General features: G+C 39.7%; 1 protein-coding gene across 1 annotated transcript in view; it reads left to right on the top strand.

Annotated features, from left to right (window-relative positions):
- large1 (LARGE xylosyl- and glucuronyltransferase 1) overlaps positions 1-20,061 on the top strand; it is a 75,948-nt gene extending 55,887 nt beyond the window's left edge. Inside the window, exons 10-15 of the mRNA XM_026363538.1 lie at positions 2,342-2,497; positions 9,244-9,407; positions 11,559-11,837; positions 12,072-12,218; positions 16,046-16,241; positions 17,373-20,061. Of these exons, the coding sequence (XP_026219323.1) occupies positions 2,342-2,497; positions 9,244-9,407; positions 11,559-11,837; positions 12,072-12,218; positions 16,046-16,241; positions 17,373-17,570 (1,140 nt within the window). The 3' untranslated portion in view covers positions 17,571-20,061. The remainder of the gene's footprint in view (positions 1-2,341; positions 2,498-9,243; positions 9,408-11,558; positions 11,838-12,071; positions 12,219-16,045; positions 16,242-17,372) is intronic.
- The last annotated feature ends 323 nt before the right edge of the window (positions 20,062-20,384 follow it).

The following is a 20,384-nucleotide window of genomic DNA, read 5'->3' as shown; positions in this document are numbered from 1 at the left end:
CATTTGGTTGGAGGTAGTAGAGCAAAGTGAACACAACAAACCCTTTATTTTAGGCCTTGGCTCTAAAATGGTGTAGACAATAAACTGCAACTGTGGGATACTGGTTCCAATGTGTACAAATCTATGGTGGGCATCACTACTATATGCCGACTTTATATTCGTCTACTGTACCAAGGTGGCATGTCAAACACCTATATATTATGTTATTTTCTGTCTTCTATTTTCTTTCTCATCATTAAATGCACTGAACCTCTGTTTAACCTTAGTCTTCTTTTTTCACTTTAAACTGAGTATTAAACGGAGATATTTTGCCTGATTTATACTAAGATCCCAGATAGCAGGTACTACAGCAAATTGCTCAATCTTTGATGTGTTGTAGGTGGCTGCTTTGTGGGAGATTCAATAAGAAAAACTACAGTGCCTATAAAAAGTATTCACCCCCTCGGATGTTTCATCCTTTCATTGACATAAATCCATCATGGTCAATAAAAGATAAAAGTTCGCAACTTCTTCGTTCGCAAAAAAAAAACATATTAATGTCAAAGTGAAAACGGGTTTCTACAAAGTAATGCAAATTACATAAAAATATGTACAGTGAAATCAGTGTTAACATTAATATTCACCCACTTTAAAATGACTGACCTAATCTAACAGAGGTCCAGATACTTGGTGCTAGTAGTCCCACAATTACATTACACCATGAAGACAAAAAAACACTCCTAGCAACTCAGAGAACATTAAGTCATTAAGTCAGTGGATGGATACAAAAAAGATATCCAAATCACTAAACATCCCCCAGAGTTCAGTGAAATCTATCATCCATAAATGGAAGGAATATGGCACATGTTAATATGTCTAGATCTGCCTAGGAGGCCGTCCACACAAACTGAGTGACAGTGAAAGAAGGAGACTAGTGAGAGAGGCCTCTATACCACACAGATGACTACTCTGACGGAGTTACAAGTTACAAGGAACTGAGATAGGAGAGACTGTACATACAACAACTGTTGCCCTGGTTCTTCACCAGTCAAATCTTTATGGGAGAGCAGCAAGCCACTGTTGAAGAAAACTCATGTTAAATCACAACTTGAGTTCGCCAGTAGGCATATGAAAGACTCCATGGTGAAGTAGAAGAGGGTTCTTTAGTCTGGTGAGACCAAAATGGTGCTTTTTGGCCATCACACAAGGCGCTATATTTGGTGCAAACCAAACACTGCACATCACCACAAACACACCATCTCCACTGTGAAATATGATGGTGGTAGCATGATCCTGTGGGGATGCTTTTCGGCAGCTGGCCCTTGAAGGCTTGATAAGGTAGAGAGTAAAATGAATGTGGCAAAATTTAGGACAGTGCTGGGGGACAATCTTATTCAGTCGGCAAGAAAACTACAGCATGGGAAAAGATGTTTTCCGGCAATGACCGAAAGCAGTGAAACAGTGAAAGCTACACAGAAATGGTTTACAAACAACTTGGTGAATGTTCTGAAATGGCCAAGTTAAAGCCCAGACTTCAATCCAATAGAGAATGTGCGGATGGACTTGAAAAGGGCTGTTCATCCGATCCTGATGCAACCTGACAGAGCTTAAGTAGATTTACAAAGAAAAATGTCATGGCCCACATACTCTATGCTGTGATTGCAGCCAAATGTGCATCTACTAAATACTGACCTGAAGGGGGTGAATATTAATACAAATGCTGATTTCAACTTAAATATTTTTTTGGCATTAACAAGGTATTTTTACTGAAGTATTTTTGTCAAATCGCCAACTTTTATTGGCCATGATTGATTTATAATGTTAATAAAAGGATGAAACATCCAAGGGGGTAAATACTTTTTAGGGACTGTATTTGAGTGACAGCAAATGCAAACAGGGTGAAGGTGGTGGTATTTAAATGAGGATTTTGCACATTTAACTGGTGTCTGCCATGGAAAATTTGGTGAATGACCAATGTAAACGCAAGAGAAAATTTGATCCAGAGCAATTAAAGCTGTTAGTGAAAGAAGCTTACAATCACTTTGATGAGCTACAGCAACATAACCTCACCATTGCAAGCTAAATAAAACACGTTGAACCTCATTTCAGAAGATTACATTATGAAAACATCTTTATAAGTACTAAATTAAATTTCTGCTAATATAATATAACATGGTAGACCTATCAATACAAATTGCTGCTTAGTGTTTTGAAAATGCTTTGCTGCAAAGGGACAGTCAAGGGTCAAAAACAGAATTAGACTTTAGGTTAGAATCATGCTGACTGAAAATCCCCTGGACCAGATACTGTATCAAATTATAGAATGCAGCTGTTTACAACCGGTGCAACTCTTTTTTAACAGGTGATCCACTGGAATTCTCCCAAGAAGCTCAGAGTAAAGAACAAGCATGTGGAGTTTTTTCGGAATCTCTATCTAACTTTTCTGGAGTATGATGGCAACCTGCTGCGGCGAGAGCTCTTTGGCTGTCCCAGTGAGGTGGACCACAACAGTGAGAATGTAAGTAGAACTACTTCTGTATTTTTAGTTGTGGTGCCTATTCAGTGCTGATATGAAGGGTAGTAGTGAACTAGCTAATCGACTGTAACAGATAACATAACTTTATTTTCTGGAAATTGTAGCTCCTGGCTTCTCAAGTCTTCTTCATGTGCTGGGTGTGTTGAGAGAGGTGACTGTATAAGAACCAAAGAAAAAGATTTCTGTAAAAACTGTAACAATTAGCTGTGGGTGCTGGAGGTAATGCAGGCTCCACACTGTGAGACACAGACACACTCAAGCTAGGTCCTAACCAGCATCTGTGTGAAGGCACCTCCTCTCTTTGCTGGGAAATTATGCAGTATGATGCTTGATTTCCATCTTGGTGGAGGAGCACTTTGAAGGGAGCCCTGGACCATCACAATCCTTCTGCCTATTATACTGCAGCTTCAAGAGAGGTTAAAAACACAAACAACAATTCAATTCAATTCAATTTTATTTCTATAGTGCCAAATCACAACAGAAGTCATCTCAAGGCACTTTACAGTGTAAGGTTTAAGAATAAAGAATTATAAAGAAAACCCAACTACCCCATTTGAGCAAGCACTAGGCAACAGTGGAGAGGAAAAGTTCCCATTAGAGAAAGAAACCTCCAGTAGAACCAGGCCCAGGGATCTGCCTCGACCAGTGAATGGAAAGGGGAGACACAAAAGAACAGCAGGCAACAAAAACAACAGCAACAATCAGCATAAACACGGGGCAGTTTGCTAGGGCCAGTAACTGCACTCTGGAGATATACAGGTCTGGGGGCTGGGGATACCTGTAGAAAAGTACGGGAGAGAGAAGACACAAAGTTAATGACATGCAATTGTAGCATATGAATGGATAGAGGAGACAGGAGCTCAGTGTATCAGTAGAGATCCCTCAGCAGACATAATGGAACTATGAGGTCTTTAAAATATGATGGAGCTTAATTATTAAGTGCTTTATATTTGAGGAGAAGAATTTTAAATTCTATTCTGGATTTAAAAGGGAGCAAATGGAGAGAAGCTAATGTAGGAGAAATATGATCTTTCTTGCTAATTCGAGTCAGAACCTGGAGGCTTTTTTAATTAGTTATTGGGACATCCTATCAATAGAGAATTACAATAACCTGGTCTGGAAGTAACAAATGCATGGACTAGTTTTTCAGCACCACTTTCACACAGGATGCTCCTAGTTTTAGTAATATTTCTCAAGTGGACAAAGGCAGTTCTAGAAGGAAATTAGGGGACATCCATCCATCCATCCATCCATTTTCCACCGCTTATCCGGGGCCGGGTCGCGGGGGAGCAGCTTAAGCAGAGATGCCCAGACTTCCCTCACCTTAGACACCTCCTCCAGCTCTTCCGGGGGAACACCGAGGCGTTCCCAGGCCAGCCGAGAGACATAGCCTCTCCAACGTGTCCTGTGTCTTCCCCGGGGCCTCCGCCCGGTGGGACAGTACCGGAAAACCTCCCCTGCGAGGCGTCCCGGGGGCATCCGAAACAGATGCCCAAGCCACCTCAACTGGCCCCTCTAGAGCAGCGGCTCTACTCCGAGCTCCTCCCGGGTGACTGAGCTCCTCACCCTATCACTAAGGGTGCGCCCAGCCACTCTGCGGAGGAAACTCATTTCGGCCGCTTGTATCCACAACCTTATCCTTTCAGTCATGAGTCATGGTCATGACCCAAAGCTCATGACCATAGGTGAGGGTAGGAACGAAGACTGACCGGTAAATCGAGAGCTTTGCCTTTTGGCTCAGCTCCTTTTTCACCACGACGGACCGGTACACCGTCCGCATTACTGCTGCCGATGCACCAATGGTCCACTCAGACTCAATGTCTCCAGGCTCCCTCGGGACCTGGTTATAGCTCTCCCGGAGGTGGGAGTTGAAGACCTCTCTGACAGAGGATTCCACCAGACGTTCCCAACAGACCCTCACAATACGTTTGGGTTTGCCAAGTCTATCCGGCTTCCTCCTCTACCACCGGATCCAACTCACCACCAGGTGGTGATCAGTTGACAGCTCAGCCCCTCTCTTCACCCGAGTGTCCAAGACATATGGTCAGAGGTCAGATGACACAACCACATAGTCGATCATAGACCTTTGACCTAGGGTGGGAGAGATCCCGGCCACCAGGCGCTCGTCTACGTGCCCCAACCCCAGGCCTGGCTCCAGGGTGGGGCCCCGGTGACGCCAATCCGGGCGACGTACCCGACCTTGATTTTTTTACTCGTCATAAGGGGCTTATGAACTGCTCTTAGTCTGGCCCGTCGCCTAGGACCTGTTTGCCTTGGGAGACCCTACCAGGGGCTTAAGCCCCCGGCAACATAGCTCCTAGGGTCATTTGGGCACGCAAACCACAGTAAGGTGGCAGTTCAGGGAGGGGACATCCATTAATTAATTAATTGTTTCTTTTGGTTTAATAGATAAATATAGCTGGTTAATTTTCTGCATAGCAATGGAAATGTATTCCTAATAATATTGTTTAAGTGGGGCATATATAAAGTGTAAAACGAATCGCTCCAAGCACAGAACCATATGGAACTCCATGAACAAAACACAATTAACTATTTGTCAAGAGCTGAGCAACTCAAACTAGCGGAGATTATTGGTGCAGATGTGTTCAGGCCACAGCAGTGTCGAGCAAGATAATACCACAAAAAAAGAAAGTATATTGCAACAGCTGCAAGATAGGAAAGACCAGAATTGTACAGCGACCTTGAGAAGTTGTGAAACATGATTGTGGAACAACATTATTAACCTGTCGACCATGTATAGTCTTTTCTCTCTACTCTTTCCACTTATCCCAACAGGTCGAGGCAGATGGCCGTCGACCCTGAATCTGTAGGTTTTTTCTATTCAAAGTACTGTCATCTAGTGCTTCTCAACAAGTGGGATTGTAACTTGTAAGTCGCTTTGGATAAAAGCGTCTGCTAAATGACTAAATGTAAATTGTTGGGTTTCTGCAGAATTCTGTATATAGAATTTAGTTATATTGTTATATTTTGTATGGTCTTAAACCTTACACTGTACAGTGCCTTGAGATTACTTTTGTTGAGATTTGACTTTATATAAACAAAATGTATTGAATTTAATATAGTACTGATATTGTTTGTAATTAAGTTAATTCGGACAGATAAATAAGCTAAATCAAATCATGGATTGACAGACTTTAAGGGTAGTCATAGTAAGATTATTATTATTCAGATTATTATCTTCTATGGGATTTATTAACACTAACAAAAAGATTAAGATCACTGGCCTTGTCCCTTAACAAAGAGGATTTACAGCCATACGTAAACCTTTCTGTAATGACTTTCCCACTACTTTTCCCAGTAGAATTTCCTCTCTTTTATGTCTGTGCTATCCATAGGCTGTTTATAAGAATACAGATTATCTCTGCTACCAGTGTGTTGTGTGAAGTCTGACACATCTATCACCAACTCAACAGATATACCGTATTTTCTGCACTATAAGGCGCACCTAAAAGCCTTCAATTTTCTCAAAAGACTTAAATTTTCTCAAAAGCCGACAGTGCGCCTTATAATCTGGTGCGTCTTATATATGGATCAATATTGAGCCGCAACAGGTCTCGCAACTACGGTAAACAGCCGCCGACTCCATTTTCCCTCATAGAAGAAGTAGCGCGCGGTGCATGCTGGGATATATGACTTCGCTTAGCGTGCCGTTGTTATGCCAAGTTTTGCATGCCTGCCGACATCTGCATCCCCCACTCTAATCAGGGAGGAGAATGCAGATCTCGTCATCTCCGAGTTGCCAAATATTGCACCCCTCCCTTATTAACTGTAACACACGTTATAACAAAATGCTGTCATTTGTCCATCTTTTAGATTATTTTAATGACAGTGAAAATTCACACACGCAAAAGTGTGAGTGGCTCAAATCAGACTGAAGTTTGCACATCTTGTACACACAACACTACTAATCTGCTTTAGCAATTTTTAATAATGCAAAGCTAACGTGTGTTACAGTTAATAGGGAATGGGGGTGCAATATTTGGCAACTCTGAGTTGCCGAAATCTGCATCTTCCTCCCTGATTACAGTGGGTGATACAGATGTCGGCAGGCATGCAAAACTCGTCATAACACCATTTCATTTCCATTTGTGTGTTTGTGCAAAATCCCCAAAATAGCTCCTATTAAGAGACACGCTTACGACGCAGAGTTTAAACTCAAGGCGATCAGTCACGCAGTAGAACACGGGAATAGACCAGCAGCGAGAGAATTAACATCAGTGAATCAATGGTGCAGTTTCTTGTCTTTACTGGAGTTGTGACTGAGTACACTGCTCTCAACTGCATTTTATCCTATCTTTTCTTTATGTAACTGAAAGAAATAGAAACTAAATTAACAAATAATACACATCGTTACACATTTTGTATGTTACACTCGCACATGCTAGCTTGACTTGAATGAAGCTAATTACACAACTCTCACTCTGACAAATTTTAAGAACAATACTATAATACTTTTTAGCTGCCTTTGTCACAACTTATTGTTATTCATTTGTCACTTGAACTGAAAGGCATGACACGGCCAGAGCACATCATCAACATCATATTGGGAGTGAACAGAGTTGTCAGATCGCTGGTTTGTAATCTATTAATAAAGGTTGACCGACCTATCTGACTGTTTTGTTGACATTCCCTTTAGCGCAGCTCCATCTAATGTTGCATAACGTAACGCCAGCCTCTACTGTAGCGTCTATTCTATGCCCCTTATAATGCGGTGCGCCTTATATATGAAAAAAGTTTTAAAATAGGCCATTCATTGAAGGTGCGGCTGCCGAAAATACGGTACTATTGTTTCTAATAATGCATCAGTTCTATGGTGCAGATGAGACGTGTATCTAACTACTACTACTACCTTTTACAGTGAACACCACCTTTTTAATCTATTTGCTCTCTGTGGTTGACCAGCTGAAGTCTGCTGTTGGTGGAACTCCTGTGTGCATATTGTGACTCATGAACCATAACTATTATATTTCCCCACAAGTTTTTCTCTGGGTTTTTCAGTTTTAATATGGGCATGGATGGTAGAAATTCACACCTCTGGTACCCCATATAGTGTAGATATCATTAGATTTTAGTTATGTTTTAATGAGAGAACACTGATCTCTCCAGAGATTGCTGTAAGTCCTTTACAATTTAATCTAAGAGTTCACATTGATAACAAGTTTATAACATGCAAAGACAAACATCTTGGTGTAAAGTTTTGAGCAGACGAGTGCTTCTTTTGAGTCAAGTGTATCAATAGTATCAATAGTGTCATGTAGGATTGAGTCCTAAAACCCAGAATCAAGTTGCTATAATATTTTAGAAGTTCTGATTACTTTATCCTAGTGACAGTTGCCTGAAATATGATCTGTAGTTAACGCCGTGCCAAGGTCTTTTTTTTTATTGTCTATGAAAAAAGGGCGAGACTGGGGACAGTGACAGCTCTATCACTGTCCATGTCCATGTGGACTGAACAGATGGACGCTTCTGTAACTAAAACACATGGGTATCTCACATCTGCCATAAATGTTGGTGTTAAATTGTATTCAAAGTTTTGAGGATGTTGTAAAACTGGGTGGAAGAATCAGGACATTCACGCCACCTTCCAACATATCCATTCAGAATAAGTAGAACACTTTTAACTTAAATGTTTTTTATCATTCAGTCAGTTGATCCTTTATACCTCCGTAAGCATCTAATATGCTGAAGGATATCATGGACGGGTTGGGTGTGTGAATGTGTCCCTAACTCAGGAAATAGTTTGCTCACTAGATTTTCAGAGTTTGAGTAGCGATTTAAATTTCATTAAGGTGATGTTTAAACTAATGAAGTCACTGAGGGATTGGCTCCACCACACATTGCAGACCAGGCTGTTTCAGGGCCACAGTGGTAACTGCAGCTTTAGTAATCAGTGTTTAAAACAGAGCAAGGCCACTCACCTCTGGCACCTTCAGCTACTTTTTTCCACTGTTCCCCAGAGTAAAATGTGACTGTGCTTTGTTGAGCCTCAGGGAATTCCTGGCCTCATCTCCATTTAAACTCAAATTTGATACATTTACATTTAGGTCTCCTGCATAGAGGGCAGCAATGTTACCACTACACCATCCAGCCACATCATAAACCTAAGAACAGAATAATGGCAACCATTTATATATAGGTTGATGTGTTGCAGTATTAGCACATCACTTTAAACGGTTTGCACTCACTGTGCAGAATGCTCCAGTCCTGTGCTCAGCAATGCTAGTGCAACTGTTTTGTGTGACATTTTATCAGAAAGTTAAAAAGAGCAAACCACTGAGGATTAACTAGAGAACTACAATACATTTTATCTGCATGACAGTGGATCAGCTTGGTACTAAATTGACATGTAGGATTAGATCCTGGGTCTGTGCCATCCAGTGGCAAAATGGGACACAGAAAACTTTCAAAATGTACTTTTACTCATCTGGCATTACCAACCCAACCCAAAGAATTTGCATGTATAAACAGGGAATGCTATCCAATTCTCTCAGTCTCTTAATTTGATCCTCGCAACTTATCTTGCGTCCGGGCTTTCCATGTGATGTAGCACTTTTGATTGAGTAATTAAAGAGTGATTTTAAAACGAAACATTTCATGGGATCATTGATGTGTTGTCACTTTTAAGTGTAGAACAGTCGCTGAAAGGCATTGATTTTGTGTCCCATACACTGTCTCACAGTTGGTCTCCCCCTCCTCTTTGTCTGCAGCTCCAGAAGACTTTGTCAGAACTCGATGAAGATGATCCTTGCTATGAGTTTCGTCGAGAACGATTTACAGTCCACCGAACACACCTCTACTTCCTCCATTATGAGTATGAACCCAGCTCTGACAATACTGATGTCACTCTAGTAGCCCAGCTCTCTATGGACAGGTATGGTTCTGCACTTGCAGAAACAAAAATCAGTCAGCTTAAAAGTCATTACTTGTATGTATTGAGACAGCATTCTGAAAGATCCTTGTTGAAAATGTTGTATTTATGTAGTAATATTGCTTCCAAAAGTGAAAATTTTGTGTGAAATAATAATAATAATAATAATAATAATAATAATAATAATAATAATAATAATAATAATAATAATAATAATAATAATTTAATCTAACACAAAGAAATATATAAGAATTTAATTTAATTTAATTTAAAACTAAATATTATGCAAAAGCATCTTCACTTTTTCACTTTTGGGTCATATGTGCCTAATTCAGCAGCTAAGTTTTCTTAACAATTGCAGTGAACATTCAAGTCCTGATTGCAACAGCAGCCAGGCTTTATGGTTGTTGTAATATCTGGACCCATCCACCATATCAGAAACAGTTAAAAATATTTATTGTGTAAGAGTGTAACATTCAGTTATGCAGGAGACTCCAGCATTTCTGTGTTTAGGAACATTAAGATATATTTAACGGAATGAATATGTTGAAATTTAACATGTATTTACCTATAGTTGTCTCTAAATTTGCAAATCTATTCTGTCATTTGTGACACAAATATGTGTTACACTTTCAAATGTGACTCCTCAACTACCCACCATACCATTTTAACCATTTCTCCTGGTATTTTCCATGTACATGTACACATATGAAAGCCTTTACAGAATCTAGGCTTAGCGTTTTAATGAGCACCCAATCAGGTTTGTACTGTATTTCATTTGATGGTGGTCATTTACAAGTAATGAAGCAGAATTTTTGTCAGTGTTGTACTAATGCTAAGCTAAGACACTTTGGGGCATATTGACAAATCTGCAGTATCTGATGAGCAATACAATGTTCAGCTTTTAGTGTATTTGAAACACTCTACTGTTAGATTGAATAAAGAAAATGTATTCTGAAAATACAGAGAAATCAAACATAAACAATCTGCCATGGGGAAATTAGATTAAGGGGTTTCAGTGTATGTGATGACAATGAGGTATGATTCTGAGAGGTCTTGCTTTAATTTAAGAAAAGAAATCTGGGTTTTCACTATCGCAGTATGGTCCCGACAACACAGGTTTGTAAAAGTGCATCATGGCTCAAACAGAAGGAGATTTCTGAAGATCTGTTAATCCTCACCAGGCTGGAAATAGTTGAAGAGATTTTAAACAGCATTGACTCCACCAGTTGACTGTCAGGCAGATCATGTACAAGCTGAGAACATTCAAAACCTGACCTGAATAGGTTCCTTAGATGGGCAATGTAAAGGAAAACCTGCAGGGTAAAATTAGTGTCTCCTACCAACATTCCTCAGACTGAAGAAGCTACTTGGATGAGTAGTGAAACATTTCTACCTAACAAGAAGAAAGTCTAGCTGCCATGACACAGCTTCCAGACAACTTAATCTGGATGACTAAAAATCTTCATTAGCACCAATGTTACCCTCCTCAGGAGTGGGTGATTAAAAAGGAACACGCCAAATGCAAGGTGTGTAATAGGCCAGGAAGTTACAAAAAGCCCCAGTGTAACATCTAGGAAACTATAGGGCTCTCTTACAGTCACTAATGTCAGTGTGCAAAATTTGTTACTAACACACAGGTTCACATACTTTACCACAATAACCACTGCCTTTCTCAGCATTCTTCTCCACAAGGTCCAGAGGGGAAATACGATTTTATTCATAGTATCATATATCATAGTTTTCAAATCAGAAATCATTTAGAAACATTCCAGTTAATTAAAATAAGGTTATGTGAATTAACATGAAATAACACAGGAAAATGGTATTGAGCATGCAGTTAAAAAAGCACTGAACCAAATGATTCCACTAATTGGTTGTCTTTCCTGTGCTAATTAGTTGTAACCACAAGCAAACTGCACTTCTCCCAATCTAAAGTTCCAGGTATTCAAAGTCTCCCTCTAGTGCAGGTTCTCTCAGGAATTCTTAAATTTAACTAATATAAATAAAATATTTTCACATCCAAGGTTCCGGCCAAGCTTGAGTAACTCCTTATTTTGTTCTAGTTGCAAAGAAGCAGAAGCAACTAGAAATTTGCATTGCACATGTTCTGATTACATGGCCTTTCTCTTTACCTTTCCCACATCGGCACAGGCTCCAGATGTTGGAGGCCATTTGTAAGCACTGGGAAGGCCCCATCAGCCTGGCACTGTACCTGTCTGATGCTGAGGCCCAGCAGTTCCTACGCTATGCTCAGGGCTCAGAGGTGCTGATGAGCCGTGGGAATGTAGGTTATCACATTGTTTATAAAGAGGGACAGTTCTACCCAGTCAACCTCCTGCGTAACGTGGCCATGCAACAAGTCAACACACCCTACATGTTCCTATCAGACATCGACTTCCTGCCCATGTATGGCCTCTTTGAATATCTCAGGTAAGGGGTAACAGAGTAACAGATAAAAAGCAGCCACCAGTACACTTAAACAAGCATTCCACATTTGTTGGCTTTTGAAAGCAGCTTATTATTACATGTGCAGGACTCCTGCTTTAGCTAAAAAAGCAAACATGCTTTGTGTGTGTGTGTGTGTGTGTGTGTGTGTGTGTGTGTGTGTGTGTGTGTGTGTGTGTGTGTGTGTGTGATTGTGTGTGTGTGTGTGTGTGTGTGTAGGAAATCAGTAGTGCAGCTAGACATGGCCAACACCAAGAAAGCTCTGGTGGTTCCAGCCTTTGAGACGCTGCGATATCGCCTCTCCTACCCAAAATCTAAGGCTGAGCTGCTCTCCCAGCTGGACATGGGTACCCTCTTCACCTTCAGGTAAATTACATCTCTGTTTCTGTTGCCAGCCAGTGTTCAACTCTACTGCAGCTGGTCATTTCCCTGTCTGTGCAGAATGAATGAATTGTTTATCATTCATTAATTAAATCTCCTATTGTTGCACTCATTAACTTAGATCTTTACTTAGCTCTCGCGCCCATACTAAAAGAGACCCGCCTACACTCAAGCGGAGCTCATAAAGCACATAGATCAAGTAAAATTGAGTGAAAAGTTAAGCAATTACAAAGATGGAGAGTGACATTAGAATGTACAGTTGAATTACTGCCACAGAAAACTTTAACATAAAAACTAAGCAAACACAATAACACATTTTTACAAAATTGATAAGATCCATATTTACGTGTGGAGAATACATAGCCTGTTTAGTATTTCCTTGAGACACAACATTTATCTTAATTTCTGGTACCACCAAGCAGCTGACTAAATTTATTTAAGTGAAAAATATATATCCTAAACACAATGTAAAAAATATATTCAGGTATGGGGTGGCTGTGGCTCAATAGGTAGAGCAGTTGACTGTCGAGCATAGGATTGGTGGCTCAATTCCCAGCTGCCACGTCACATGCCAAAGTGTCCTTGGGTAAGATACTGAACCCCAAGTTGCCCCCGGTGAGTCAGGTAAGCTGCATAGCAGCTCTGCCATCGGTGTGTGAATGGGTGAATGAGACGCAGTGTAAAGCTCTTTGAGTACCAGCTAGGTAGAAAAGCCCTATATAAGTGCAGACCATTTACCATTTACTGCCTTAACAAGTTGATACAGTTGCACAAGCATGGTGACTCACTTTTGAAGAGGCAGACACTGCAAAGTGACAATTGCTCATCCTTGCAAAATAAACAGCTTGTGTTGCTGCAGCCAGCAAGCTAAGTTTCAAGTCACTAATTCTAGTTAGTTATAACAGCTCCCAGAGCTCCCTCCATTTTATACACTTCTACTGTTGTTTCTAGTATCTAGTCCTTACCTTCCCCTGGTATTCTGTCCTGTACTGGTCACCATTTTATTCAACCAAACATAAATAAAATAATTTAGAAAAATCTTTTTTTTAGCTAATTAGCTTAGCTCAGTCACTAATGAGAAAACAAGTTAGCACAGCTTGATGAAAAGACATATTTCTCCTACAAAGAAAATGTATGAGTGTATGCCATTGATCTCCTTCACCAGTGGAATAAATAAAAGTAAATGCTGCAACACAGTTAATAGGTTATAATATAATATTTGTATATATGTATATATACAGTATTGTTCAAAATAATAGCAGTACAATGTGACTAACCAGAATAATCCAGGTTTTTAGTATATTTTTTATTGCTACATGGCAAACAAGTTACCAGTAGGTGCAGTAGATTCTCAGAAAACAAACAAGACCCAGCATTCATGATATTCACGCTCTTAAGACTGTCCAATTGGCCCCTATTTAAGGATGAAGCCAGCACTTGTTGAACATGCATTTGAAAGCCTGAGGAAAATAGGTCGTTCAAGACATTGTTCAGAAGAACAGCGTACTTTGATTAAAAAGTTGATTGGAGCGGGGAAAACCTATAAAAAGGTGCAAAAAATGATAGGCTGTTCAGCTAAAATGATCTCCAATGCCTTAAAATGAAGAGCAAAACCAGAGAGACGTGGAAGACAACCATTAAAATTGATCGAAGAATAACCAGAATGGCAAAGGCTCAGCCAATGATCAGCTCCAGGATGATCAAAAACAGTCTGGAGTTACCTGTACCTGTTACCTGTGACAGTTAGAAGAAGTCTGTGTGCCGCTAATATATTTTTAAGAATCCCCTGCAAAGTCCCTCTGTTAAAAAAAAAAGGCATGTACAGAAGAGGTTACAATTTGCCAAAGAACACATCAACTGGCCTAAAGAGAAATGGATGAACATTTTGTGGACTGATGAGAGTAAAATTGTTCTTTTTGAGTCCAAGGCCCACAGACAGTTTGTGAGACAACCCCCAAACTCTGAATTCAGGCCACAGTAAAGACAGTGAAGCTTGGTAGTGCAAGCATCATGATATGGCTATGTTTCTCCTACTATGGTGTTGGGCCTATTTATCGCATTCCAGGGATCATGGATCAGTTTGCATATGTCAGAATACTTGAAGAGGTTATGCTGATAAGGACATGCCCATGAAATGGTTGTTTCAACAAGACAATGACCCCAAACAAGAGAATATTCTGACAACTTTATGCCAAAATTTGATGGATGACCCTGACGTCACAACCCCGCCCCCGGATGTGAGACCACACCCACCATAATTATATATTATTTACAAATTAATATCAGATAATTAATAAAACATAATTGATTATGTGCCGGAACAGAGGTTTCGGTAACAAAGCTGAAATGAAAATGTTACATAGACTCATGGAGGTTTCCAGATTAAGTACACACTAGTAGAATTACTGCAGAGTATTAAAGACAAGAATTCCAACCTTCACGTTAAAAACGCATGACTTGCAACAGTTTAAAAAATAATATTTTAAACATTTACCACGGGTTTGATTACGGTGGAGGTCACACTTAGGTCACATGATAGTTTTTCCAAGCGACGCTGCCGGCTCTCAGCTGCATATCAGCTCAAATTCTGTCATAAATAATAATCATAATAGTTTTTCGTGAACAGGAGCAAGAAAGAGAAGTTCTGAAGAACAAATAATTAAATGTATGATGATCATGAGCATGCTACAGACTAACCTCTGATCCAATGCGTTTAAAATTATAGAAAACAACTCTCATGAAAACACATAATGAACAAATTAATATTTCACCGGCCTGTGTATTTGATATTATTAATTCTCTGTAGGCCTATAAAGCAACGTGAACCTGACACATTAGAAATATTAGGTGAGATGTGGTTTTCCCAATGTTTCTACTCTGCTGTCATGGTCCGTATATCTACCGGCTGGTTAGTTTAGTGGTAAGATCAGAAAGTTGCCACACAGAAGTGAAGCAGTTGCTGTGAACTGTGGTCATACAACCAAATATTAGTTTAGTGATTCACAGGACTGCTAAATCCTAGAGACAAAAACATTTATACAAAATAGTTTTGTGTTTGTACAGTCAACGGCAGACACTGCTATTTTTCTTTAACACACCCGTTTCAACTAATTGCCCAATTGCACAGCCTTAAGAGCATGCATATCATGAGTGCTGGGTCTTGTTTGTTTTCTCAGAATCTACTGCACCTACTGGTAACTTGTTTGTCATGTAGCAATAAAAAATATACTAAAAACATGGATTATTCTGGTTAGTCACATTGTACTGCTATTATTTTGAACAATATATGTATATTCATCGGCCATGAATGTGCCTCTATTTAGTTGATAGAGACCTCAGAGACACAGTGTATTTTATTTTTATTTTATACTTGAAACATAGATACCAATGAAAAGCGACAACAAGTTTGTGTAATTTTCTGTAAGGTTGGGGTATAGGGGGATTTTTCTTATCTGTGTAGCCCTTACAGACAGTCACACTTCCTTAAGTCACATTTATTTTGCTTCGCCTGCCTTATATTTGCAGTCAGTGAATTCATCTTTTATCTTGTTGGTAGGTGTTTTAGTAGCACAGACAAGAAAAATAAAGAGGAGCACAGCTTTTCCCTTCATAATAAATTTGGTCTTCTTGTGTGAGGTAAACATCTTTAAATAGTAATAATAAGTAGTAATAATAATAAGATAAGTCTAGATGAAGAACTTCCATGTTACAGACAGATTTTAACTGGAATGACACCTAGTACTTTAGAAACTGTAAATCACACTTACTCCTATAGTAGTTTGATGGAAGCCTTGTCTTTTTTCTGACACCAGGTATCATGTGTGGACCAAAGGTCACGCACCAACTAACTTTGCCAAATGGCGGACTGCCACCACACCCTACAGGGTGCAATGGGAGGCAGACTTTGAGCCGTACGTCATGGTGAGGAGGGACTGTCCTGAGTATGACCGGCGCTTTGTGGGGTTCGGCTGGAACAAGGTGGCTCACATCATGGAGTTGGACGCACAGGTAACCAACTCACTTAATCTAATTATACCATCTCTTTACTAGGACCCTATAGGTTCTGTGTATGTTTCGGTGTAAATATCATATACAGCTATACTGAACCACACAGCGGAGCAAAAAATGTTCACTACAGTAAATGTGTTCAAATTTAAGTACATCACACTTATTACCCAGTTTAGGAATAAAATCATGCTTATAAAAATAAAATTCCAGACAATCACGAGTGTACATTTAGGCAGATTAAGAGGTTTTCACATCCTTACACCACTAATTTGTTATTTTTATATTAAAAAGAAAAACCAAAGGAAATCATCTGATTCAGCTCTTTGTATTTTGTAGAATTTCTACAGCTGTGATGCATGCTCTCTGGTTATCTCCACAATGTTATCAAAATTTTAATCTGTCCTTGTCACATTACTCTACCAGTGGTACGTATCAGGTTTCAGGCACTTAGGATGAGATCTTGATAATTAGACAATATGAGTGTGTGTCTCTCTGTAAATCCCACATGCCTTTGTCTACAAATCATTATACAGCAATTAATTATAGCATAAATCCAGTGTTACATAAATACTATAGTTATTACATTACTTGTGTGTAATAGCAGAAGTTCTAAAGCAGTAATTGTACTGTACACAATAACAACAATGATATACTTTATTGATCCCCTTGGGGAATTGTTGTTTGGACATCTGCAGTAAATGACAGCGCTACTGTGGGGTTTCATTGTCTTGTCCTCGTGATATGGCCAGTAGAACCACTTAGGTTTATAAACAATTGCTCTACCAACTGTGCTACACGCCACCCCAACTATAGTGGATGATGATGTGAAGTAAAAATACTAACAGCATTATTCAGCAAGCAGCAAAAGACAGGAGCGTTTGTTTGTCAGCATTAGTCACAGTAAGCTTATACTGTGATATGTATCAGTGGTTTGCTAACATTAGCCACCTTAAAGCAGTGGTCATACGGACCAAGTAAAAATGCAACAACAAAAGACCAGATTGTGCTATAATTGCACAAAGGTGTGTTTCATTAATTATTTATGATTACTTTTCATTCATTGGACAATGAATGTGAATCTAGAGGCTGTGTTTGACAATGAAAGCTCTCCTCGTTCTTGTCTCTCTGCAGGAGTATGAGTTTGTGGTTCTGCCCAATGCCTACATGATCCACATGCCTCATGCGCCTAGCTTCGACATCACCAAGTTCCGCTCTAATAAGCAGTACCGGGTCTGTCTCAAAACTCTGAAGGAGGAGTTCCAACAGAACATGTCACGGCGCTTTGGCTTCGCTGCCCTTAAGTACATGACAGCTGAGAATAACAGCTAGCCACCACTGCAGACCCTCACACTGCTGGTTCTGAACTACTAATATGTTTCACTGGCTAGGGAGGGGGGCTAAAGAAATGGATGACTCCTATACGGCCACTGGGATATTTTGAGACTTGAGTCCGTCAAACTTTATAAGAACATTGCACAGTGTGGGACTTCAAGAGTCTTTTTAATTATTCCTTACCCTCTGCTGTGAAGAGAAGAGATAATCCAGGAGAAGTTCACTTCTGCAAGGATGTTAAAGCTGTGAAAAATGACATGAGCGACTTCTGTACCTCGGCCCTGGCTGTGTGGGCCCTGAGCTCCAGCTGTGGAATCTAACAGACAGTAAGCAAAGAAAGGCAGACAGTTCATGCCTTGCCATATTTGTAAGGCCAGAGTTGTGGGCTATGTGTATTATGTGTGTGTGTGTGTGTGTGTGTGTGTGTGTGTGTGTGTGTGTGTGTGTGTGTGAACAAACAAACAAAAAAAAACACAACAATTTGATGGACAGCACACCCTGACTCAAATGCAAATCATCATCAGGCACCAAGATAAGACAAAGCTGTAAACATATCCACACAGATACTGAAATCTCATCACTACATTAGCCTGAGCCTGCTGCTAGCAAGTGTTACCAGTTTTGCAATGACTACAGAATCTAATAGCAGGTGGTGCGGTGGACTTTTTTTGGTATTTTAAATTGATGTCAGTGATCGATGCAAACACACACACCTGCTGACAGTCCTGTTACTTGCTGAAGTCGCCCACACTAACCAAAACACCCATCACTGATGATCATTTACTGAAAGTAAATAATACTTTACTTTTCAGCACTAGTATTATTTAATCACAGTTAAGAGTCGCAATGGCTGATGCATGGAGGGTTATTGAAGCTACTGTGTCATCCACACACTCAGAGGATCTGAGGATAGGAAGGAGAGTTTAGACTTTGTGAAGCTCTTCTGCTTATAAGTGGTTTATGTTCAGGAGTTTCAGTCATTCCATTCTTTTTTTTTTCTTTCTTATTCAGGCCTCTAATGACTTATAGTCTATTAGACTTATATAATATATATATAATATACTTATAGGCTATTATAGACAACTAAAGTGAAACCAGACCTTCACCAGTTTACATTCTGGATAAAACAACTTGGCAACTAGAACATAAATACCCTTGAGATTTCTTACATTACTTAAAACAAAAAATCCAAAGCATTACACTGAAAGAAAAGCCTAATGGGGGACTGCATTTAGTTGCTGATGCTAATGGAATGGACATGACAGAATAGCTTTGACTCACTGCAGTGTTATCCAGTAATTGTCTAAGCAGTGTATGTTAGCAGTACTTTGTAGTCTGATAGTGAGCATGTACTAAAAACTGAAATAAGTTAATAACTGCCCTTTGTCAAGCACAGACCAAAGACATCATGGTGGTCATAGCTAAAAAATAACCTCTAAAGAATCTCTTCACATTTCTTTGCAGCGACTCTAGAGAGGACTGAAACCCAATGTTATAATATTATGTGATTAAAAATATATCATAACCTCACTGCAAAGCCACATTATGTATGTAGTTACCTAATTACGTCTAGAGGGATAAATGCAACACCCATGACAGAGAAATGATAAAGTTAGTGTAGCTGTCCATAGATGTCAAATGTTTGAATGTCAGTGTGAATTCTTACCCTGGTTTACAACATTGAAACATAGTCAGATTTAATTTGGCTTAAATTTGTCTGCCAAATGTTTTAACAAAAGTTATTCTTGGACCATGTGCAAGTTAGACCATTGCCAGAAAAAGACACCTGCACAGTAGCTATTTTTTATTTAGGTACTATTTAGTAAGTAGCTCATGACTAACGATAAAATACAGCGATAGACTCAGACTGATTAGGTCAATGCTACAACAGCTCGGTCCACTCTCAGTGTGACTACCAGTGCTGAAGTCACTTCCTTACTTTCACTTCACAGTGCTGGGAGAAACAATTGCACTTGCTAACAGACTAGTGTGGTTACACAGAGTAGGAGAAAGAAATACATGGATTTACTCAATTTGAAAATGTATCTCAAAAAAGTGATCCAATTAGTAGCTAAGATAGTCTGTTGAGGAATGTTCCTTGCAGACCATTAAAGCCTCAACATTTCAGTCCAGTCAGGTTCCTCTCCCGCTGCATCCTGTTGTTAAACAAGAGGCCTCTCTCTCTCTCTCTATCTCTATCTTTTGCTCTTTCTCTTTCTAATGACAGCAGACTCTCATTCTGTACAGGAACGCTGCAGAAAGGCTTGGGGCGGTCATGCAAGTCTTTGCATCACTGAATAAGCTGTGTGTCTGATTGTGAGTTTGTTCAGTACACAGGTGTTTGTGTGTGTGCGCGTGCCTGTGTAAGAGAGAAGTTTGACTCTGTTATGAATGTTTGTGGCTTTTTAGGGCTGGAAGGAGCTGCAGTGTGTAAGTAGGACAGTGATGACTGATGCTGCTACCTGAATAAAAGCAAAGAGTCAAACAATGCTGTTCCTTTGTCCCGTCTTTTCATTTTTCTTGATTTATTAATTTAACCTTTTAACCTTGAAAGCCCTTAAGTGTTATGCCTCCCACATGCAGAATATACACAGCGGTGCTGGAGTTAGACTTTAAAGGGGCAAGCCCAGTGTTCCATGACAAACTCAGTTTCTCTAAACCAAACAGCACCACTCAGTCTGGGGGAACTAAGAAAATAACTGAAAGAATCGGTGGTGCCTATAAAATCACAAATATTTGTTGTGTTACAAACAGGAGTAGTGAGGATCTAATGAAAGATTCTGATAAATTCTGTCATTCAGAACTCCTAGA

This window comes from Anabas testudineus, chromosome 23 (assembly GCF_900324465.2).
Source record: "Anabas testudineus chromosome 23, fAnaTes1.2, whole genome shotgun sequence".
NCBI classification, from domain to species: domain Eukaryota; kingdom Metazoa; phylum Chordata; class Actinopteri; order Anabantiformes; family Anabantidae; genus Anabas; species Anabas testudineus.
The sequence above is the reverse complement of the archived record's forward strand: the minus strand, read 5'-3'. Positions and strand labels throughout refer to the sequence as shown.